A 26,032-nucleotide genomic window follows, 5' to 3' on the forward strand; every position below is an offset into this window, starting at 1 on the left:
CAGACTAAGTTTCCAATCAGTATTGGAGTTTGAGTCGATGGAAATTGGGATTTTCGTTTGAAAAGTCGGTGTCTAAACGTTTTGCAAATAAGCGATGAATTAATATGTTTTATCGAAACCATTATTTAATGAATAACATTTTATCCTATTCAAGAATTTTTGAAAAGCAGTGTAACACTCCGTTTGTTGATTAACTCTGATTTTATAATAATATTTATGTTGGGAAATCGGGGTGTTACATGCATTGTTAAACTAAACTACTTTAAAATGTCCCCATGAGCTTAGCTCACTTGGTAAAGGATAATGCATAATATATGCAGGGGTCGGGGTTCGAACTAGCCGCCAGACTACTTGACAAAAAAAAACTACCTAAAAATGACTAAAATACTTAGCATTTTCTATTGTTGCACAATAAGTCTAAGAGTCTTTGTGTAACATCCTTAAAGCGATAAATCATGCAAAGAATACAACTATTCAAGAGTTTAGATGCTACATCTTCAATTAAACTAAAACATGCATGAATAATTTTTCAAAACTCGTAGCGGAATACAATCATAATATCTCATCAACAAATAAAATCTCCATAAATAATAGTCATGTCACAGTATTATAATACATCACCAAATAAAATCTTCAATCTCAACATAATGAGTAACAAATCTCATAAAGACATTAAAAGTAAATGACAAAAGACTAACACTCTAATCAGAGCCCTAGAAACTAGACTCCAACATAAAGGAAATAAGGTAGCTCTAAAGCTAGTCCTCAAGCATACTCACAAGCAAAGACAAAGCAACTAATCTTGCAAGCTGTCTACCCATTCATACAAATAGGCAGGCGGTCAACCAAACGACGACTAGGGGTAGCATTATATTCCAAAAATAATATATAATCAAATGAAGTAAAGCAACATATTTATTTTCAAATGATTAATAAACAATTAATCAAATCATTCACCATGAATTTCACATCCACATTAATCATCAAGCATACAAGCATAATAAAACAACATGCATAATTCACCATTTACTCATAATCACAACATTCACTAAATTTCACCAATGCACGTAATCACCAATTCACATAGTCATGTATGACGCATTTAACCAATCATCAAATGCATGCAATGCTCTAGACACGACTCTATATTCATGTGATACCAATCTCGTCACTTGATACAACCGTATCATAAACATCGTAACTGAATACAAAAGTATTCTAATCATCGTTACTAAATAAAATGTATTCTAATCATCGTCATTGGGTATAAATATCCTACTCAACAATTTATGAATGCATGAACATATGACTCAACAATACATACGTTAATCATCAATATTAATAACATCGTCACTTTTTATAAATGTGTTAATCATCAATAACATCGTCACTTTGCATGTAAGAACATATCATCATTAATAAATCATTATCATAATCATCATCAAGAATCATCACCATAAAGAAACAGATTGTTTCATAAATCACAAAACAACATAAAAATGAATATTCCACCACATCATGATAGAAACCATTTAATACACCAATCAAACATTGATTCATTCTTAATTTACCATGTTATCATGTTTACAAAGCCATTTACAAGTTATGTGACCATAAAAGCTCATTTTGACAAAGTTTGTCTATTTGCACAAAATCGCCTATTTTTAATTTTCCTCAACCAAAGTATGATTCCAAGCTATTACATAGTATAAAAACATCCCTACATATTATCTACCATCTTAGTTAACCACTCATAGCATTTTGGTTTTACAAGGTTCCTTAATTTTCTTAAAAACTCAAATTTCGTCTCATTTTTAACTTCTTTCAAAACCAATTTCACTCCTAATGATCACCTATGTTTATCCACCCTTAGAAGTCCAATTATACATCAATACATTAGATTTAGGTGTTTGGGATCCATTGACATACTTAAAATATCGTTAAAAAGTGAAAAATCGGGGTTTCGGTGCAAAGAGGGGTTGGCACGACCGTCATCAAGGCGCACGGTCGTGATCCCCAATTACGAGAAAACACACACGGCTGTGCCACATGGGCGCACGGTCGTGGCACACTGACAGGTGGAAAAATCTGATTTTTTCGTTTTCGCGCGTAATATTCTGATTTTCGATCCATTTTCAATTCCGTTTTCGCAAACGCGTCCCAAACACTTAGACCATTCAAACTATACTTGAAAACATGACTTTTCATCTCAAAAAAACTTAATCAAACTCACCCCAAATTATAAGTCGTTTTGAAAATTATTTTAATCCTAAATTATAAGTCACTTTACAATAGCAATAAAATATAATGTTACTTTTACTATTACCCTTAGCTATTTATACTCTCTCCTCTTTCGATTCTTTAATTTACTTTTTCCATACCATTTGTTAAGGATAATTTTGTAAAACAACTCATAATATCTCCGTCCCATACAAAATTAATTATATTTTTTAATACGTGTGAAATATGCAAAAACGTCATATAATTTAGAATGGAGGAAGTATTGTATTAAGATGCTTTGCGAAACATTTCTATTTATATGCAAAAAGTATACTACCAGACTCATGGGTTTCCTAAAAAAGGTGTAACAAGAGAACTATTCTTCATGTATATTTTAATAAAATAAGCCAGGCGTTCAATTAATACCGGTTCTTTTATTGTTTTTTTTTTTTTTTACTAAAATTGCAATTTGTTGACTTGAGTTTGTTAATTGCAAATCAGAATAATAGTTATTTTGGTTCTCAAATATTTTTTGATTGTGAACTTTATTAGGCAAAATAGTCTAACATTAAAATAGCATCTCAATATTGACATTAACTCTTTTTATATAGACACCGATATGACATCAAGCAAATACTTATAAGGATTGATATTGTAATTAATAAGTATATTGAATGACTAATACGACAATATTAACAATGTATTTTAATGTAACAGACTATTTTGCCTAACATAACGCATAATCAAAATACGGTCAAACTCCAACTTGGGAAAGCAAGTATCCGAGTACATTTTAATTTCTAAAAAACAAATATTCAATTAACTAAATAAGTAAGCGGGTGCAAGTTGATTGAGAAATCAAAAGAAAAAACAAGTACACATCAATATCTAACATGCAGTTCTTGCATTAACATATTGCAACTTCATTCATATATTTTAAATACTCTATCCGAGAGGTAGTAGTATTGATTCTAATTTTGGGTCGGAGGGAGTGTTAGGAAAGTGGTAGGGAATGGGTTGTCAACTTCCTTCTAGATCGTGGAAAACCTTCTCAACGTGAGTAAGGTACGGGACTCGTAAGTCTCTTAACTCCTCAATGTAATAATAACGGGAATACAAAGCTTCATCTTTAGATGGACTTAATTAATTATGTATCTCAATTTGTAGATACAACTATCATAAATTGACTCACTATATTTTTCTCTTTGAACACCGAGATTCTCTATATTTTTCTCTCAACTATCTTGTGAGGATTCTCTATTTTTCTCTTTACTCTGAGAATGAGGATTGTTGTGTTGTTGTCGTACATCGTTGCTGAAGTACCTCCTCTATTTACATAAGTGTATTTAAAAAGTTCATATTCACCTTAACGTGATCAATATGATATTAGAGAGAAAGAGCGACAGGATATTGTGAGATTAAATTGATCATTGTTAGATCAAGATCATAAACAATTGTGTAATCAGTTGTAACAATATCACTAATCCTCTCCAAGGATTTACCGAAGCCAAGTCATAACCTATATATTCACCTTGGCATGTGCATGTCAATTAAGTGATCACACTATTTCCATTATTAATTAATTAGAGTAATTAGGTTGAAAAAGGTTATATTCTAGCTAGCATCTTTGTGCTATACTTTATGTATTTTTATCATTCAGGATGAATTGTTATTTTACTGCCAAATATTATTTCACAAGTGTATTGCTTGAAAACATGCCAAATGTCAAGTGTGGAAATATGATGACAATTAGGATATAGTCTTTTTAGCATCATTTAGATTTTAGGAGTTATTTTCTAGTCTTTTTTTGCAAAGTATAACTTATTTAGTCGAGTTTACTTAAATAATTCAATAGATGCATATGGAAAAGTAATTTAAAGCACAAGACCTTGAACCACACTTCGAATAATCTAAACTAAACAATTGTGATTATGCTAATAATTTTTTTCTCCATTTTCTTCTACCAATCACATGGGCTTAGACTTAAGAAAACAAATGCAAGTTGCAGAAACTAAACTTTAACAGCTAGCTGGTTGACTGCTTGTTATTGATTTCAGTTAAGCTGTCGATTCCAATCTCCTATTTTATAAGTTCAACTAGACACACATCACAATTTCTAATTAAGCTTTATTAATTATACACACACACACACATTAGTGGGTTAACCATTTTGAAATTCATAAAAACATACGACAACTAAATATCATGTAGATATACATTATGATAGTAACATATGAAATTAAGTAAGTAAAGCCCATGTGTCCTTTTTAATGGCTAATAAAATTTATTTTAAGAACAGCTGCAGGAAGCAAGGTTATCAAAATTGATACTTTACTTTAAATCGAAAGGGAGTAGCAAAATCGAGACTCGTAAAATCGCAATCAAAATCGAGGATTCTACCAAAACAAAAATAATGTTAAATATATGTTATAAATTGCATATAGTCATCATAAATGACTAAAGTTCAAAGTGAACAAAATACATATGCATAAATGTGGGGGAAGTGAAGGAATGAAATTTTTTGGTCTTTTGGGTATTTATAGAACGGGTCATGGATTCAAATTGGGTCAATTTATGAACCTGGTCAAAAATTGACCCGTATCAAAAAAATGAACAAAATCCTTCAAAATTCATCTAAATCCTACGATTTTGAATGGATTTCACGATTTTGTGTGATTTTGATAGGATTTTGCTTGTTTTTGAGACTTTGCTATGAATTTGAGTCGTTGAAGCTACGCAAAGTCGCAAAAACCAGGATTTTGAGACTTAAGTCGGGTTTTTGATAACAATGATAGACAGACTTCAGTAAAATCATTCCGTATTCGAAGATAAATAAAACAACTATAGACGATACACAAAATAACAACCCTAAACACAAGAAGAGATATCAAGAAGCCATGGCGACAAAATACAACCACGTACAAAAGGAAAATAGTGATAGATATTGGTTCAATACCAAACAGATTTGGAACATATCTGGTATTTATTGATACAAACAGAATTATAGTAAAGAGAATCACACATAATAACACTAGGATAATTGTTCTCCAAGGTTTCGAGAGCCTTGGCCTCTCCCTTCCCCAAATGTTCGAGAGTAGATTCTAAGCCAAAACATAACTGTCCTAAAATAATTGCTTGACAGAATAGAAATCGCAAGTCTAACAAATAGCTATTTGAGAAATGCTAACAAAATAATCTCGGACACACTTTTATTTAACAAATGTTCTTCTATTGGTTGAAATGGATAAAGATCTTATACGGCACCTACATGATGTAGCAGCTCTGAGAATCCTTAGATCTATAGAGAAATTTCTTCACAATAAATTTAAGGATCTTCACAACTGTTCCACCATGCATCTGCCGTAGAAGATCTAAGTCCGATTGAAATTCATTTAAACTGATCTCACTAAGTTTATGTGAAACTCACATAACATAATGAGATTCATCAACATATCAACCAATAGAAAAGAGTTTGTTAAAAAAAAGTATATCAAAAAATATGTTGTTAGCTAGTACTAATCACTCATGAAAAACCAGAAGCAATGGCTTCCGCAATGGTAGTGATAGAATTAGTTGGATCCATTAAAACTATGTCGATTAGTACGTCCACCACTAATTTCCCGATAAATTTCATGAAAGCACGCTTTCTCCCTCTTGACCTATTTTTATTATTCAATATTTCAAGAATCATATCATTGAAACATGACACATGAACACAAGACTTTTCATAAGAATAAACATACGACCATCCTTCAAACTGGTTCCTCGCAACATATTTTTGCTTACAGTGAACACAGTCTGATGGAACTTCATGACACAATGTCATTATCACGTTTCCATCTTTATCAGAAATTTTATCTTGCAGCTTCAAACAACAAGGATGTAGAGCATATCCTGTTCGGGAACAATGGTAGAAAAAACCTAACACATCTTTCCCACAAGCATCACAAAATCCACCTTCTTGTACTTTATCATAGAACTCGAAAGTGCAGTTGTTGAAAAATGGATGAACGGCATGTGTAATAGGTTCTGCACATTCTTCATGGAGGATGTAATTGCAATTGCTGTTTCCACAGCTGTAACTAGATCCAAACCCTAGCTCTTTACAACCACTACACATAAATGAAGGTGCTCCTGAATCATTCAGTTTTAATGTGTGTTGATGATCCATTTATATGTATGTATAACTGTTGACTTTCGAGAGCTGAGTATGAGTGTTCAAGATTTAGCTAGTATCTTGTATACTCTTTGTATTAAAGATGCTTTCTCAAACATCTCTATTTATATGAGAAAAATGCTTCAATATTGCAAGACTTGATCGGTTTCCTAGAAAAGAGTATAGCTTATTGTTCATAAGACTGGTTCTTTTTGTTTTGGTTAATGTGTATCAATGTGCATGTGGGTAATAGTGTAATCGTAGCATCCATACCAATATCGTGAACACCTCATTTTTTATGTATTACTTTCTTCCAATCATATCAACAATTTATCACATCACTCACTTTTTTTCTCTCAAACTATATACACTTCTTTAAGTGTTTACTAATTTTTATTTATTTTTCTATTATCCTAAAAATTAATAGTGGTTGATATAAAATTAAACGATAGCAAAACACTAAAACTTGGTCAAACTACAACTTGGGAAATCAACTGGGCGCATTTGTTAATTTCTGCAAAAACAAATAGAGATATTGAATTAATTAAATAGGCACAATCAAGTGGTCACATGTTGGTTCAGGAATCAATAGGAATAGAAACACAAGATCCTCTCCATTTATAAATTTTTCCATTTTTCCATTTTAATTAGATTTAAGCAACCAACTTTGACATAAATGGTGATTCTTGATCAGTGCTTGTGATTTTAGAGTCTATCGGCGGGGCAGATCGAGACATTTGAGATTAGTGTGGCTAAAATTTTAAAGAAATTTTAATATAAATTATATTAAAAAAAAATAACATTGTTTGAGGCAATATAATTACCATGAAAATCATTTATTATTATTCATTTGGTGAAAATAAGCTAAAATAACATTGTTTGATGCAATATAATTGACTCTTCATAACCTCCATATCTGAAGGAAAAAAAAAAAACATGTTCAACACTTGCAGTTGTTACCGGCAAGAGCAAAATCAACTTCAAAAGCTTATAAACAATAGCAAATGTGCTGCACTTATTTATTTCCACAAGTTTTGCACAAAGATCTGAAACCCCTTCTGACACATCTAAAATATCAGTTGGATAAAGCTCGGTTATCCTCAATATTTTGTTCACATCAAAAGTTGCAAATGACTTTGTGGGACTTAAACAAGAAACACATTATAAAAATTCAATACTCTCTTCGTCAAACCTATCATCGAGCTCATGCAACTGCAAATCTAAATATCATACCTTACACATACGGTGCATCCATATTAGGCACATAAATATCATTCTTAATGTCTATTTTCAACAACCTTAGACATAAGTTCTTCCCACCCTCATTCATCATTTATTTTAATTGTTTTTTTTTTATCATTGACAATTGACAAAGTATTCAAAATATCTTGATCACGTCTTTTTAGCGCTACACTAAAATCATTTGTAATTCCTATAATCTCAACCATTGTATATAATATAAAGAAAAAATTAAATGATTGAAGCACATCTAGCAAAAATACATTTTCACCTAATCATTCAAATGAGGGATCATCCCCCACTTCTTTAACTACCCAAAAATGGCACAATACAAAGTCATCAAACTAGTGAATGTTTTAAAGTGGGTGATAGACAATTGGTAAGTGTATCAAAATTATCGAAGTAGTAATAAATATCGTTCCATAAAGACTGTATTAAATATCGTTTCACAAGGACTGTAACAAAAGTAAATAGAAGTTTATTTGAAAGATGATTGGAGATGAATTATTAAGCTGATGAATCCGCTATTGATTTATATGAGTAGTTTACCTCCCTTTATTCTTAATTACTATTCAATCTTTACGACAAATTAACTAAGTGGTTTTGATCAATCTCTTGACTCAAAACCCTTTCCTAAGTTATAACCTTTTAATCTCTTAAACCGATTGAATAACCGCGGAAGCAATAACAGAACATTATTTCATGTGTCATAATCCTCAATTTCCTATCTCTAGGTTCCTATGTTGAATTCTATTTAATTCAACATAGGAATCTAGAGATAGGAGATTGAGGGTTATGACATATGAATTAATGTTCTGACATCGCTTCTGCGGTTATTCAATCGGTTTAAGAGATTAAAAGGTTATAACTTAGGAAAGGGTTTTGAGTCAAGAGATTGATCAAAACTAATTAGTTAATTTGTCGTAAAGATTGAATAAGTGTTGAGAGTAAAGAGAGATAAGCTATTTCACATAAAACAATAGAGGATTCACTGGCTTTATCATCTGTTTTATCCAATTATCAAACCATTTTATTTTCTGTTATTTACTTTTTATTACACACAAACCTACTACCTCAGGCACTTATAAAATTTACACATCCTAGATATTAACTTTATTGCTAAGTTGAGATTAACACAGTCCTCGTAGATACGAACTTATTTTATTACTTCGATAGTTTTAGTACACTTGTTAAAAGTTTATCAAAGATCATATCAAATTAACAAGCATATTGATTGACCTTACCGAAAAAACCACTTAATAGGTTTGTAAGTCTTAGCTCAAGCAACAAGCGTCAATCAATTGATGTGCAAAAAAATGCACATAAAAGAAGATGGATTCTCATTTTGGATTGAAATTCTAAAACGACCAAACCCACCTTGCATATTGCTAGCTCCGTCATACCCTTGCCCCCTAATTTTAGAATAGAGGTGAGAAAAACATAAGAAAGGTGATTGAATTTTGTGGCTTTTTCACACTATTTTTAAGTGTTTAGCCTGATCAGAGTCTAAGTGAATCAGAATCTGATTGCAACGGATAAATCACACACACACAGAGAGGATATATATATATATATATGAGAATGTTAACTATTGCCCTTGGGGCATCGGATAAGGGGATAAAAATAGAAATATTGAAAAATGGTGAAAAGTGATAAATTTAACTTTTTAATAGTCATAATTTTGTTGAAACCAATGCAAACATACTACTTTTGCCTTCAATAATCATTGCACTAAGGGCAATGGTTAGCAAGACCCATATATATATATATATATATATATATATATATATATATATATATATATATATATATATAACATTTATACCAATTCCTTCTACAATCGAAGAGTAGTTCAGTACCCTCGCACTTCCAAGGAATTTTCACTATAATCACAATTAATTACAAATGCTCAAACACACAAGCAAAAGACTTCTAAATGCATAAGCACACAAGCAACAAAATTCTAATGCTCAATCACAGTAGATGGAGACTTCTACAATCTAACTTAATCAAATAAAAGATTGTTTGATTTTTTCACTAGATATACGATTAGAGGTGTGAACAAATGCAAAATAGAGCAAGACTCTTAAGACTTAAAATTTCTAAGAAATGAACTTAGTAAGAAATTATTAAGTGTTTATGTGCTATAAAATTTGACAGAGTAATGGAAGTTGTTAGAAGAGTCTTATTAAGTTCATCAAGTCTTCAGCTCCTAATATAGGCAAGGATTTGAGAGACATTAGGGAAGTCCCAACGCATTAAGAGTCTTTCAGAAGCTATCAAATCAAGACGTTGAAATGTTGTCTAATATGGTTAATGTCGTTTGAAAAGACATTCGAAATCCATTGCTGCAAATAGAATTATTTGTTTCATTCCATTTTTCGTTGAATTTGACTTGGCACATGATTCAGAAGAAGACAAATTATACTATATGATAGGGACATCTTGAGAAGAAGACACATTATGACGTGTCCTTCAGAGTCTTCTAACCTTCAGAGTCAAGTGACCTTCAGATGCAAATGCTTCAGAGTTTGATCTTCAATAGTCTTTGAGTGCATCTCTTCTTTTGATCCAAAAGTTGACTTATGGTTGACCTTTCATCATATCTTCTACCAAGTCTTTTAGCTTCTCATGTGCTTTTGATGCGCTTTATATATGTTTGGACCTTGATAAATGTTAATATATAGTTCTGCACAAATTAGACATATATTAGACTATCCACGTGTTCTTGATTACTTTGTTATCATCAAGACTTGTGGGGAGAACGAACCTTGATAAATGTTAATCTATGGTCCTGCACAAATAGAATTATTTGTTTCATTCTATTTGTCGTTGAATCAAGAGACTGAATTTGGTATTGAATGTTGTTGGTTAGGTTGGGATTGAGTTTTGCTGGGTAATCTGGCGGGGTTGTTCCAAGTGTTGGTTTCTTTAGGGACTATGAGTAAGGAACGGTTAGGTTTCACTTTAGTCTAGCATACAATTGTATGGTCTATCTGAAAAGTTCATAATGACCATATTATTTTAGGTAAGGCTATTGAGGTTGGACATTTGGTTGACAAGGTCCAATTTTAGTCTTGGAAGTGGTTCATTGGTAAACACCTTATGCACTACTATTCTTTTTACGAGCTGAATGTGCAACCAATTCTTTGTTGTTGTTGTTTGTAACTAAAATTTCATGCTTGGAGTTCTGCCAAAATCGGACCAAGATTTGGAGAAATCGGACCATAATTTTTGGACAAGTTTTGAGACTTTTTTCTCGTGAAAAATTAGGCCACGATTTGCATACCTCTGGCCATGATTTGCGAAAATCAGGGCACAATTTTGCGCTGAAGAAGAAAAATAAAAACGTATTTTCAGCGTGAGATTTGTTCCTAATTTTGATGGTTTTATTTCTCTATAAATTCAAATCATGTATCAGATGAAAAAGGTGTAGAGAGTAGAAAAACAAGGATTAGATGCCAACAAAAAAAAACTAGGGTTTGTAGAGATCTCTGTTGGAAACAAACACGAGGGTTGGGATTCACCTTGTATAAACCCTATTAGGATTGAGTGTCTTGGTCACGGGAAGAGATTTTGGATTTTGTATAGAATTGGGTTTGAAGATTGATTCTTGTAGCCCTTTGAAATCCTTTATAAAGTTATCCATCATTATACTAGAACGAAGAGCTTTTCTCTCACCTAGAGTAGGTCAATATTAGACTGATATCAAATTTATATTTCTGCTCTTCCCCCATCACATTTTGCTCTCACCCAGAATGATTTTCAAATATACACCTGCGTGAGTTAAGTCACGCTGCGTGACTTAACTCATGCACCTTATAATCTCTGCGTGACTTAAGTCACGCACCACTGAGCCTTTGCGCGAGTTAACTCACGCAAGTTGGCCGGTGGTCAGAACTGATGAACAAACGTTTTTTTCACTTTGGTCGGGTTTTCAACATTCAACTTACACGTTTTTAACCACTTTTACACGTTTTTTTTTACCACATTTATGGTAGATACAAACTAGGTTATCATTCCTACCTATAAATACCCTCACAAACTTCCTCTTTTCCTCACACCATCTCACATTATCTCCTCCCACTCTCTCCCCCTCTTTCTCTTCTTCTTTTTTTCTTCTATAGTCTCTAGGCTCTTTTTACCCCTTTAGATATAAATTAAAATAAAAGTAGCCACTATGCGCCACTTAACTTAACTTGCGTATAATTTTACACTTGCGCTAGTTAACTAGTGCAAGGGCATTATAGTATTTTCAGCTGGGTGCGAGCGAAAAGTGCAGGGGGAGAGCAAAAATCCAAATTTATTTTCTAAGAGGGGTCAGTTTGTTTTGTTTAAAACAACAAAAATATTAGACGATGTCGGATACAAATATTTATTTTGGTGGTGGCCGGGATTCGAACCCCAAACCTTACATATTTTATGCATTGTCTATACCAACTGACTTAAGCTCGTGATGAGTGGTTCAATAGCTGATTCCTCCTACAATTTTGATAAATTTTAATGAATTTTTTTTTTGTTCTCAATTTTTTATTATTATAAAATTTAAACAAGTAAAATTATTTTTCACTAAACAAGTAAATGTCCACCTATACCATTAAACTATAATTAAGAGGTTTATATTAAACACACCAAAAATATATTATATAAAAGAAGATTACAATAAATAATCAACTCAATACAAAACATTCAAAACAAGAGGACCAAAATTAAAAGACTAAACAATGCAATACAACAAAGTCACACAGGATCAAACCAAAAGTCACACAGCAAAGCATAACACACCAAAATAGAGAAAACTTTTAATGGAGAGAATCCAAATCCAAAAACAAGCAACACAAACCGAAGCAATCCACTCATAATTAAGACTTTTGGAGTCTCCTACCCACTCGTTATCCATTGATTTTAAGCAAGAGCTTCCAATAGAGCAACAAAAGCAGATACAGGATTTCCAAAAATAGCTGAAAATATTAGCTTGAACACCACAACAGCTATCTTTGTGTACTTGCTTATAGTCCTTTCTCTACTTGCAATTCTTGAACTTTGATCCATTTCCAAGCTTGTGAGTGCAAGTTGAGTTTCCCTATCACTCATAGAAGTTGAATTTGTAATTGACCTATCTCCTTGAGAAAAATAACCCCCCCTCCAGTTCTCAAGTATCAAAGCCTTGAAACAAGACACATGATAACTAGAATTTCCATCATAATAAGACCACCCTTGAAAATTTCCCACAACATGCTTATGCTTACATTTCACACACTTTGAACGAGCTTTATGATAGAGTGTCACGTTTCCACTTTCATCTGAAATACTATGTTTCAGCTTCAAACAACATGGATGAAGATCATAGTCTGTGCTAGAGCAATGATAAACAAACCCTAACACATCTTTTCCACAAGCATTACAGTATCTTGTTTTATTTCCAGTTGGTTTCTTATGGAATTCGAAATAGCTTTCTTTGAAAAATGGATGACGGGCATGAGGATCAGGATATGCACATTCTCCATGCAGGACATAACTGCAATTGATATTTTCACAATGGTAACTTGATCCAAACCCTAATTCTCCACAACCACTGCATGTGTATGGTGCTCCTGCGGGCTTCAACAGAAATGAGTGTTGATGATCCATCTCAGTCATATCTTGTGAATTCTGTTGAAAAAGACCAAACAACTTTTTTAAATTAATCAATGTTTGGTCAATAGAAAAATAGAAATTAATTTTTAGATATATAAGATAAGAACTAAATTAATTTTCACCTTTCTCAAAAATCATTATGTTAAAAAAAATATTTTTATGTTGAAAATTAAATAGATATTTTGATTTGTTTTAAAAGAAAATCAAATTTAATAAGAGATTGAGAAAAGCATAATCTATGATGTCTATATTTTTTCAATCATATTAATTTAAAACTATTTTAATATGCATATTATTGTAAAAATAAAAATTGATTTTTAGAAAATCTAAAGCAAACGGGTAATATATATATATATATATATATATATATATATATATATATATATATATATATAATCCAAAGTGTATAAACGAAAAGCCCCTCAAAAAACGGAAAACGAAGATCATGCCTACAACGTATCCTATTTTTTGACATGAAATACTTACCAAAAGTTCCAGTGTTGTAATTGATTATGATGCGTTTATGTTTCTGCTGAACTATAAGATGGGTTTATATTTTGTTGATAATAAGATGTGTTTATATGATGAAAACCTATTTATAATAGCTCAAAGAAAGCGTGTCCACCAAGTGACATTTTGTCTTGTCAAGAAAAAAAGCAAATGACTTATTCTTTTTTTTTTCTTTTTTTCTTTTTTTTTCTGAGGAACAAATGACTTAATTCTTCTTTATATATATATATATATATATATATATATATATATATATATATATATATATATATATATATATAAACAAGTGACTTCTGTTTCTATGTTTGATAACTTTTCCAAGAAATCACTTCATACTATACACATAATTTACCTAGATCTTATTTTGGCTGTTGACACTTTGGTTCTACAAATTTGAATTATATAAGCAATTTGATAATGATCTATTATTTAAAATATAATACTTGGTCAAACCCAACAAATTTATGGTTCGTGGTAACAGCTTGAAATTTACATTGAACTTTTATATACCGCAGAGTTATAATTAAAAAAAGTAAATACTAAAAAAAAAAATTATACCGCGGAGACATTATGGAAAATGCAATGGCATCTTCTTGATTTTTAATTACAATATATATCATTAGCATCTTTGAACGTTTCCTTCAAAAAAAAAAAAAAATTAATACTTTGTGTTCTTTTTTGAACAAAAATATTCAGTGTTAGATAATTACGAACTTTAAAATCAAATTTTAAGGGTGTCTAATATGAGTTGAGATACATTTATATAGTAATGAACATTGTAATTTATTATAGGAAATGAAGAGTATCTTAACTCGTCTAATATAGTCGGATCCAAACGTGAATTTATTTATTTGTAGTAAATTTTAATTAAATATTATATTTGTTCTCTATTTTCTTTTTCTTTTTTTATGGAAATTTTCTTTTTATTACAAAATTCTGTTTTGCTGAATTTTGTAAGCGTCCATGTTTTGACAATTTTTAAAAGTCTATATTAAATTGACTAAAATTTATATCAAATAATAAAATTATCAGTTTTGGACCACTTAAATACGGTCCAAGGATGGACCGTAGAGATGACAATAGTCATTAGAAATTAATACAAATAAATAAAAAAATCGGAGTTGAAATCTCAAACAGAGCATCCAACCAACAATTTTAATATATTTGTCGGTTGAACCAGGATCTATGAATATTAAAAAATTTGAGTAACATTTAATATAAAATTTGTTACAAAAATTAATAAGATCCACCTCTGGATCGCTTCCCTCCATAATAGACACCCTCATTAGTTATAGAAAAGTATACCCTTTCATTCTTTTACTTTCACTTTTTCGTCATGTTCATATCTCCCATCCTCACTATCTTTTTTTTATCTATCTCCTATATACTTCTAAGTTCTAACTAACTTTTCATTAGACGTGTAAACCCATTTGTAAACCAAAAAAAAAAAAAAAAAAAAAGACATGTAACCCCATATCTCTAACGAAATTTAAAATAACTATTTTTCATTTTTTTTTTTAGTAAAAAAGAAAGATTAAAAACGAACGTATGAACAGAATAAATTCGCTAGTCAAGTCATAGGAATGTCATTTTCGATTTCTTTGCTAGGAAAGTGAATCGGTTTATTATTTAGTTTATATTGTTACACACTTATAAGTCTTACACACGCATTAGCCTCAATTTAAGAGACAACGTTCCTTGCTACGAAATTAACGCCAAAAAAGTACTCCTTCCGTTCCTTTTTAAGTGTCACTTTTAGAGAAAATTTTTGTTCCTATTTAACTGTCACTTTCAAAGTTCAATGCAACCAACATTAAATGTTGTTTTACTAATATTATCCTTAGTTATTTATTGCGGAGAGAGAGATATGTAATGAGATATTAAATTAATAAGGTTATTATAGTAAAAATATAGTTTATTGCATCAAAAGGAGTATCAATTGTTGATTGTCTTGGTTTGTGTAAAATTTCAAAATGTGACAATTAAAAAAGAACGGAGGTAGTAAAAAGTAAACTCGGCTTTTGTCTTATGTGATATTTAGACTCGGTTTGGTGTGATATTTAGACTCGGTTTGGCAAGACACACGTGAGTTTATAAGTTCATTTAATAGAAAAATACTTGTTTGGTAACCGTCTTTTCATTAGGAGCTTATAGCTTATTTTTCAAGCGCTATTTCAAATAGCGTTTGAGCTTATAAGTTATTGTTTTTATGCATGCAATGGGCGGGGTGGGGACGGGTTTTATCTTCTTCTTTCCTATACCCTACTCTTATATACTTACCTGTTACCCTACCCATACACAGCGAGGATGAGAAATCGAATCTCATCCCCGACGGATTCGGTATACCCGCCCCATCCCCAGAAGTGGATATTTTTTTTAATAAGAATTTCTTTTAGCCACGAGCACAATGTTGTAATGCATTATCCAAGAAAGATATGATAGAGATCAAAGGTTATGGTGATGAAGAAGAGAGAGGTCGAGAGTGTGACATATGGAAGGAGATAAGAGAGAAATGGATAATGAATTGATTTTCTACATTCGAAACAGGTTTGGATATGAGTTAGGGTGGATACCTATATCTTTGTTACCCGTTATGTACATGTATTTTGTGTTAAGAATTAATTCATAACTGCCACCTAAGCAAGTTAGTTGAGATTTTGTTAGAAAACTAGTTAGTTAGGAAGTTAGCTTGTTCTACAAGAAAGTGTTAGTTTTGCCTATATAAAGGCTTTGTAATGTGCACAATCATAACTAATGAGATTCACTCTTTCCAAAAAAAATAAAAAATACTAATGAGATTCACATTGCAAGCATAATTTCTCCATACTTTTATCTTTTAGTTTTACAAGTTTTTGTTCTTAGTTTCATCTTGCTTACAAAACAGCTTATCTACATAGGCATTTCTGTTGTGCATAAGAACACAGTTTATGTTCTGACAATTGGTATAGAGAATCTGGATTAAATCTAAGGGAAACACAAGTGAAGTGTGAGGGGAATCATCGTTGGGAAACACTGAGTGAGGTGTAAGCATAGATTTCTTGAGAAAGCAAGATGAATAACAATGGTTTTGGAACAAACATTCTTACTCTTGATGGGAAGAACTAGGAAAGGTGGAGTGCATTGATGAAGTCATTATTTGGAGCACATGATGGTCTTGAATTGGTGGAGAATAGGTATGAAGATCTTGCTGCAAATACTACTGATATGAAGAGAGCAACTTTCAAAGAATACAAGAAGAAAGATTGCAAGACATTGTTTAACATTCAGCAAAATGTTGATAATTAACATTTTGAGAAGATTTCAAAGGCAACAAGATTTGAAGAATTATCATAATGGGGGAGAAAAGGTGAAACATGTCAAGTTGTAGTCTTATAGAAGAAAGTATCAGATGATGCAAATGGAGGAAGATTAGAAAGTAAGTGATTATTTCACCAAGATGATTGAGATTGTGAATTTAATGAAGAATTATGGTGAAACCATCTCATATCAGATGGTAGTTGAGAAAGTCTTGAGATCCTTAAGTTAGAAATTTGATTTCATAGTAGTATTAATTCAAGAAGTAAAGGATGTGAAAACTATGAAGATTAAAGAATTGCAGACTTCCCTTAAAGCACATGAGCTACTGGTGATTGATAGAGGTTCAGAAAGATCAGTTCAACAAGCCCTTCAAGCTCAAACAATCAAGAAAGAGAACTTCCCACAAGAAGAAAAATCATTAAAGTACATGAGCTACTTGTAACACCCCGTTTTCCCAACTTAAAAATCTCACATATAATCTGCATATATATATATATATATATATATATATATATATATATATATAATATAAAATATTTCTATAACAAATAACAAATATATCTCTATAACAAATATATTTCTATAACATATATATTTCTACACCAAATAAGAAATATATTTCTACACCAGATAACAAATATATTTCTACACTAGATAACATATATATTTCTAAACCAAATAACATATATATTTCTACACCAGATAACATATATATTTCTACACCAAATAACATATATATTATACTAATAAATACCAACATATAACATAACAAAATATCACTCATCAAAATAAATCGACTAAATTATAAAAAAGACATCTAAACTTAATAAAATAAATAAATAATAAAATAGAGCGTTACACTACTGGTGATTGATAGATGTGAATTCTCTCAATAAAACAAGGCATTAGGGTTAAGCCCATTTGAGAGGAGCCTATATAAGTTCTAGACTTTAGAGAAAAATAGGTTTTCATTTCATTTCATAAGAATTTTGAGAGAGTAAGAGAGAGAAAGTTCAAGAGAAGAGGAAAAGGGTTAGAAGGGAGAAAAGCTTGAAGACCCAAGAGGTGATAGAGATTCTAGGAGCTAAATTGAAGCTTTTGCTAGGATTATTGCTTATTGAGGTAAAGAGGTTAGATTTCAATCATAACCACTTAGTTGTAATTTTTCCCTAATTGTATGCATAAGTGCTTATTTGAATAAGTGATTATTTTGCACTTAGTTGTTGAAATTTGTGCTCTTGTTATGATGATATGTTTGAGTACATGAAATTGGTGATAATTGAATTGTTGTTGATGAAATTGCATGTTCATAGTATGTGAAAATGATATATTGTGAATTGTGCTCTAATTGTTGAATTGTGCTATGTTGTTGTTGATTTGTGATGAGAATTATGTTTAATTGATGATGTTGTTGTTGAGGATTCATAGCTTGGATGTTCATAAATCATGATTTTGTGATGTGAAATAAGTTGTTGTTGTTGGTTTTGTGAAAATGGGTTGATTTGGTGAATCATGTTTGAATGACCTTTGTTTTCATGTTTAATGTTGAAAGAGATATGCAAATTTCTTAGTGTTGTTGTTGAAACAACAAGCACTTCATCGTTTTAGTCGAAAGACGTATTTCTATAGCTTGATTTATCATTGTTTTATTTCGGGACAACATAACCACAATTAGTAATTTCTTCGGTAGACATAGCAGATCGAAACGTCTTAAAATTGTTGTTTTTGGATTTCCAAACTGTTGTATTTGCATTTCCAAATTCTATTATCTACCGAAGTTGTTACTATATTGAGTCACGACCAGGTCGCTCTCTTTAAGACGTTTTGTGGCACTGTCCAAAATTGTGCAAGACAGACTATCAACCACGCCACCTCCATGATAAAACAAGTCCAGCTACAACTGTTCGATTAACTACTGCACCGTAGAAAAACCGTTCGATAATTACACCTCCAAATATGGTACTAAGATCACTCTTTAGTACTGAAACCACTTTAATATGGTATTGTTACCACTCTGTTATGGTGTTGAGACCACTCAAATATGTTGTTAACACCATTCTAACTTTAAGTTCTCCAAACTATCTATATGGTACTACGACCATTCAAATATGGTGATACCACCATATCTCCTCAATTAGAAAAATATAGAATAATATTTATATACCGTTAAGATCATTCTTAATTCCGACGAGACATTGTTATTCCAAATAGGGACTATGATCTTAAAAGTACTCTTTATTCCGAAGGGACATATATTATCGAATGGACTATGTTTTTAAGACCATTCTTAATTCCGAAGGGACATTAAACCGAAAAAGGGACTATCGTCTTAAGAACACTGTTAATTTCGAAGGGATAGAAAAATGAGATGAAGAGAAGAAAGACTCGTCAACACAAGTCAACAAAGGGAGAAGAGAGAAAGAGTTCTCGACAACTCAATGAAACTCTTTGGTGTAATTTTTGAACCGAGTAGAGTCCTCTATTTATTTAGAGATTTTATAACTGTTTTAGCAAAAATTGCGACGGAAGTTACTCTAATGGATAAGATTAAAATGGAGTTTATCCATTAATCAGTTCAACAACACTTGTGAATTGGATCAAAAGAAACGATTCCACAAAAGTGGAGGAAACAAACTATTGGATTTGAATGAAGGAAATATAAGAAATTTAATTAAATTCTTATCCTTATCACAACCACCATAAGTTAAATTTATGGAAAGTGATATTCACGAATAAAAATAATAATTACTATTATTTTTATCATTATCAAGTATTTAAAATTAAATATCGCAGTTTAAACACTTCTAATGTATAAGTTCTTTTTTTTTTTTTATGTGGAACTCTCACACTCTATTTATTCAATTCACACAATATTAGATCAAAGTATAATTACTTTTAATTTTCCAATTTATTTTTCAACATAACACTAATGTTTCAATAACCATATCCACTAACCGAAACAGTGACGTCTCTAACTACAGAAAATGTCTAGGAAAATAATGATTTTGTTTGGACAGATAATGATTTATATTTGTAATTGAAAAACATGAAGATGCAGTTGCGTTTTCCAAAATGTCCTCATGAGTTCAATACAAATGTTAAGCCATTTAACTTAATCCAAATTTGATGCGTTTGACCAAGTTTTATATTTTAAAAAATACATCATTATTAAATTTCCGAAATAATTCAAATTTGTATGACCAAAGTGATGATAACTATCTATGGAACAAATGAAATTGAAGAGAAAATCCGTCATGAGGCCAACGGAGCTTCAATGACAACAGTCTTGCGGATTAAGAAACTTTTCGTTTCTCACAAAAACAAAATATAAAAAATACCAGGTAACTTCGTATACCACCTCCGGTTTCAAATGTAGACAATTTTTCATTTGTTAGGTTCGTTCAATTAATAATATATATGGTTTATAATAAAGACTACATACATTATTTATTGAATGAACAAAAAAGTGAAAAGTTGCTTACATTTGAGACCGAATGGAGTAGTATGAAGTCTTTTTCTTGGAAAAGTTATCAAAAATAAATAAAAGAGGTCACTTATTGGACACGTTTTGAATTGTTTGGCCCTGCCAAGTAACTAACTAAGTCAGTACATGGTTCTTAGATGAATCTTACTAATTCTTTAGTAAATTTTAATAAAACATTATATTTGGTTTCCACCTTTTAATTTTATAAAATTTAATTTTACGTCTTTATGAGCATTATTTAGTTGATAGAGACAATGCATTGTAATATATAAAATTTAAAATCCGAACTTCAAAAACATCACTTATTCCTAATAAAGCTGAATTCAGGTTACTAAATTACTTAAAAAAAATCGTATGTAAAAATTCCATAAATGTTCCAGAAATATAATTAACTAGTATATGTTTATTTTAATTAAAAAGCATGAAGATGATCCTGCCTTTTCCAAAATGTCCTCATGCAAATGTTGAGCCATTTTACTTAACCAAAATTTGATGTGTTTGACCAAGTTTTATAATCTAAATAATAAATCATTATTAAATTGCCGAAATAATTCAAACTTGTATGACGAAAGTAATGATAACCTATCTTAGAAGCAAATGAAATTGAAGAGAAAATCCGTCCTTTTGCCGACGAAGCTTCAATGACAACAGTCTTACTAATTAATACTATTTTTGTCACACTAAAAAAAGTAACTATGAAGTAATTTCTTGGAAAAGTTATCAACAATTGATAAAAGAAGTCACTTGTTGGACAAGAATTGTTTTGCCTATAAATAGTTTTTGGTACGTATTTCATGCCAAATAGTTAGATACACTTTTAAGCATTAGTATTTTTGAATTTTTTTTTTCCTTTTTGACAGAAACCATTAGTAAAAATAAATAAATTTAATTTTCAATTTTTTTCAAAATCAAGTTAAATTAGATTTTTTTTCTCGCAATGGAGAAATAATAACAACATCTGTTTTTACCACCAAATAAAATCAAACATCGACAGAACAGATCAAAAGAGAATATAGAGATGAGAAGAATTTTGGTGGATGGACATTGTGGTTGATCAATGAAAAGGAAATAACTTTGATATATCCGTTTTATTACATTAGTGTTTAAAAACTAAACCACCTTGACTAGAAACAATAAGTTGGGAAAGATTACCTAAGTGAAAAATGGAAAAAAAAATGGTCGAAAATTAAATTAAGTGGGTTTAATACTCGTATGAAGAAGTTAATTGTTCAAAAAAATGGAATTAGTGTTTAGTTGGGAAAGATTACCCATGTTATTTTATAAGAGAAGTGCTTGTCAATTTGATAAAAAAGAAAAAAAAAGGGAGATTAGTGTTTAGTTAAAAAATAGAGCGGGTGTTTATGTTATTTAAGAAGCCCTTAAGGGAGGTTAGTGTAATTTGCCCATGATTTTTTTAAAAGAGTAATTTGTCCATGATAAAAATCATTGAAATAGTTTTTTTTTTTTTTTTTTTTAAGGAATCATTGAAATAGTTGTTATTAAATACTATGAAGCAGTATATTAAAAATATGTAAAAATAATAAAGATTTCATTATGATTCCCATGTAAGAATTGTACAACTGTATTATTTAGTGACACATTTATCATTTTTCAATGTTTTTTATAGTCATATTTCTAAAAGATATAATAATTAATAATCTACAATAATAAAAAAATTTATTTTATAATATGACATGGTGGTCTGACTTCTTTGATTCTCGGTTGTTTCTAAATATGCAGAGATATGCAGTTTTTAAGGTGTCTTGTTTTCCTACACTCTAGCTCTTTAAGTTCAAGAGAGCTTTTATGCTCGCTGATTTGTTCAGAGAGCTACTAGCACTTGGATTTTGATATCTTGTTGTCGGTCGATCCATTAATTGTTTTTCACATATGTTCACTTTTCATATTTTTTTGTAACCTGATTTCACGCCCGTATACAGGTTCGCTGGGTTGTGCTCGTAATTAGTGAATTTTTTTTTAGGATATATTAGGGTTGATCCACTTGATCTGATTTATTATCTTTTATCCCCATTTTGGATTGTACTTGAGTCAGGTCTAATACACCCGGTCTCTTTATCTATTTATTATTCACTATAATTTTTCTTTTAACTAAAAAAAGATAAAGGCAAATTATTTAGAAAAGAAACAATATTGAAAATGTGTAATTTTTTTGAAAAGTAGGTATATATGTCTTGTAATAAATATTTTGTAACTTTCTTGAAGTTATGATTTTTTGTTAAAGAATGAAGTTATGTTATTTTGGGATTATCAATCAGATATAACTGAATTTTTTTTCTCTATTTGTGAAAATATTTTTTCAGTGTTTTGTTAGTATCAACGATAATTGTCTCAACCTTATTTTGTTATTTTATTGATAAATGAAATGTATTTATTAATGTTTTTTTATTAAAAATTTTATTTAGGAATATATTTTTATTAAAATTTATATTAATGAATAGTTTTTTAGAATAAATATGTAAACAATTGTCATTTTTTCATTGGATTACATACAAAAGAAAAACTCATAGGAAGGTAGTTGTATTACATCCTAAAAAATAAAAAAGCATAGGAATGTAGTTTTATTGCATCAAATAGACTCATCGTGACATAAAAGCACATGAACATCATAAAACATTTTTTTGGGTACACTCATAAAACATTTTTTTTAATAAATGTAAATTGAATATATGGTTCACTTTTAATTGAACTGTACCTGCAGTGAGTACAATATCTAGAACTAAGGTTTAGTTTGTTTAGGTTCTGCCTTGAGATTGCTCTCAAGAGGGGTATATATATCTATCTTCTTGTGGGCTTGTGATTCGGTGACTTAAGCCCCAAGAAGCTTGGGCCCTAAGTCACTTTACAGACGCTTCTAGAAGCCTGGTGAGGCGGTGGCCTTAGGGGAACACGCCTATGGCTTAAGGAGCTCTTCTGGAGGACGCCTGAGCCCTTCTGTAGGGCATTTCTACGTTTAAGGATAGATTAACGGTCCCCCCCCCCCCAAGCATGAGTCTTGAGACAAGGCGAAGTGATGAATTTGTAAGGTTGATGGTCCACAACCTCCCAAGCACGAGTCTTGGGATAAGGCGAAGTGTCTTTGAGCAGGGTACTTTGGTCACTCGCTGTTAGGTGGACTGTCGAGTAGTAGTGATGGTGAAAGTTACGATTTTGATAGTAGCGATAGTGATTATATTTTCCTTTATTCTTCCCCCACGACCACTTTATTGGAGGGAAATCTGCCTTTATTCTCCCCAGTGCCGATCCGTAAAAGGGAAATTTTATATCTTATGTCATCTAGTTATTCTGTGATGGAAACGTTTTCCGAGGATGTTCTATGACCAGTATCTATGTACACTGATGAGAAGCATATCTCCATTTTCTGGAGCAAATTGCATATCTCGTCTACCGGTCTTGAGGAGGACGTGATTCTGATGCCATGTGTTCCTGGTGAGAAGGTGTGCATTCAACGCCCAAAGGGGGTTAAGGACGAGATGTTCCATATGTATGTTGTAGTTTTGGAGGAGTTGGGTGTGAGGATTCCATTTACCCCTTTAAGATGGATGTGCTAAAGTATCTCAACGTAGCTCCGTCTCAAATCAAGCCCAACAGTTAGGCGTTTATTCGGGGTTTCGAGGTTCTTTGTGATGCCTTAGATTTGGAGCCTTCTATAGGGGTCTTCTTTCATTTCTACGGTACAAAGGGTGTGGAAAAGTTATCATGGGTCTCTATCAACGCCCATCCTTACAAGAAGTTGTTTCCTACGTATTCTTCTAACTTCAAAAAGGATTGGAGGGAGACGTTCGTCAGGGTGCAGGGGGAGAATGGATGTGTCGAGACTTCTGTGAAGGTAGACGGGGTGTTGAGGTTTCCCTTATGTTGGACGAGTGTTCCTGTTTATGTTGTGGGCTTTGATTTTGATAAGATGATGCCTTATGAGCACGGTGTAGTAGGCTTTCTGGAGAGGATGTTACTTATGGACATCCATGAGCTTCTAAATAGGGAGAGCGATCCCGAGAGCATTGAGATGTATTTGCATGAGTATTTACCTTTATTTTTGCTTTTTATCTCTTTTTCTGTTTGTTTATTGATTGCCTCTTTGCTTTTGTTTTGGTAGTGCCAATGATTCCAATGTCTGGAGCGCAGCAGAAGAAATATCTAGCCGAGCAGAAGAACAAGCGGGTTGTGGAGGGGTACTAGCGACCCTTGCAGAATTCTTCTTAGATAAAACAAAAGTAAGAATAATAACGCGAAGGAGGAGACGTCTGGCAGGAACATGGAAGATGATGTTACTTGAGAGAAGGATCAGAAGGACTCACCTCAAAAGAAAAAAACTAAAACTTGAAAGGCGGAGGCGAGTGCTCAAGTTATTAATATCGATGACGAGGTGGCGGGGTCCTTCTGGTACCACATCTTTGATTATCGCAAGTATGTAGAGGAATATGTGCCTTTTTCCAGCGTTGATGTCGAAGCGGGTCGCCATGGTAAGTTTTCGGAGCTAGTTCTGGACGTGGGAATGTCCATCCTCCGATCTCTCTTGTTGGTTCATTCCAAGGAGGGGAAGAACAAAGCTTTGGAGGTCAACTATAAGGACGCCATGCAAGATGCGGAGAAGTATAAGCATAAGGCGAGCGCGTCTATGAAGAGTCTGAAAGACATTCAGTAGGGAAAAGAGAAAGCCGACAAGAAGGTGCAAGATTTGACTACAGAGGGGGATATTTTGAAAGAGAAGGCTGCACAGTTGGAGGCTGATCTTGCCAAGTCTTAGTCTGATTTGAAGGACAACAAGATAGAGGTGGCAGAAACTTTTGACGGAGGGTTTTATCGAGACAAAGAACAAGTCCACCACTTCTTCCCTGACCACAATCTTTGCGGCTTGGATTCTTTCAAGACTGTGAAGGATGGTGAGCTTGTAGACGAGCCTTGAAGCTATTGGTTTGGCTCTTGCAATTTCTTCCTGATGTAATTTTGGTGTAATTCTAATAGAAAATGAAGGAATTAGTCACAAAAGGATGAATTGGGTTGTATTTGGTGAAGAACAACAAGATTAAAGATGATGGCGATTATCTGCCGTTTCTTGGGAATTTTACTTCTAAATTGAAGAATTTTCATTCTTGTTTGTTGCCGGTTGTTCAAATCAATTATGAAAATGGTGTCTGATTATTTATTTTCCGGTATTGATGGTGACATGAAACATTAACTAATATCGATTGAGGGAGATGAAGAGGGTGGTGGGTTTGGAGAAGCATAGGAGGATTTACTAGCACCTTATTATCATGTAAACAAATCTATAGAATGAGTAGATAAAAATTAAAAATTTAATCTATTGATTAAGAATAGCTAATACAAATCATGCATTTATACAAAAGAATTTACAAAAGATTACAAAAGAATTTTAGTTATATACTATAATACTAGAGCACTTTACAGATACAAGTGCTAGGAAAGGTTGGAATGCCATTCAAAGGAAGGAAGGGGGGTGATACAAAATC

General features: G+C 31.8%; 2 protein-coding genes across 2 annotated transcripts; both read right to left on the reverse strand.

Moving 5' to 3' along the window:
- Positions 1–5,727: 5,727 nt before the first annotated feature.
- On the reverse strand, positions 5,728–6,437 carry LOC11440342 (uncharacterized). The gene has a single exon (XM_003621862.4). The coding sequence runs from the start codon at positions 6,389–6,391 to the stop codon at positions 5,744–5,746; it is 648 nt and encodes a 215-aa protein (XP_003621910.1). The 5' UTR covers positions 6,392–6,437; the 3' UTR covers positions 5,728–5,743.
- A 5,887-nt stretch (positions 6,438–12,324) lies between these two features.
- On the reverse strand, positions 12,325–13,807 carry LOC11440825 (uncharacterized). The gene is made up of 2 exons (XM_003621864.4): positions 13,739–13,807; positions 12,325–13,267 (listed from the first exon to the last, which is right to left on the reverse strand). Exon 2 carries the CDS (start codon positions 13,253–13,255, stop codon positions 12,521–12,523), a length of 735 nt encoding a protein of 244 aa, XP_003621912.1. The 5' UTR covers positions 13,256–13,267; positions 13,739–13,807; the 3' UTR covers positions 12,325–12,520.
- Between the last annotated feature and the right edge of the window lie 12,225 nt (positions 13,808–26,032).

This window comes from Medicago truncatula, chromosome 7 (genome assembly GCF_003473485.1).
Source record: "Medicago truncatula cultivar Jemalong A17 chromosome 7, MtrunA17r5.0-ANR, whole genome shotgun sequence".
NCBI classification, from domain to species: domain Eukaryota; kingdom Viridiplantae; phylum Streptophyta; class Magnoliopsida; order Fabales; family Fabaceae; genus Medicago; species Medicago truncatula.

Excerpts from the sequence above, each read along its gene's own strand:
- LOC11440342 (XM_003621862.4), bottom strand. The coding sequence starts at position 6,391 with ATGGATCATCAACACACATTAAAACTGAATGATTCAGGAGCACCTTCA.
- LOC11440825 (XM_003621864.4), bottom strand. The coding sequence starts at position 13,255 with ATGACTGAGATGGATCATCAACACTCATTTCTGTTGAAGCCCGCAGGA.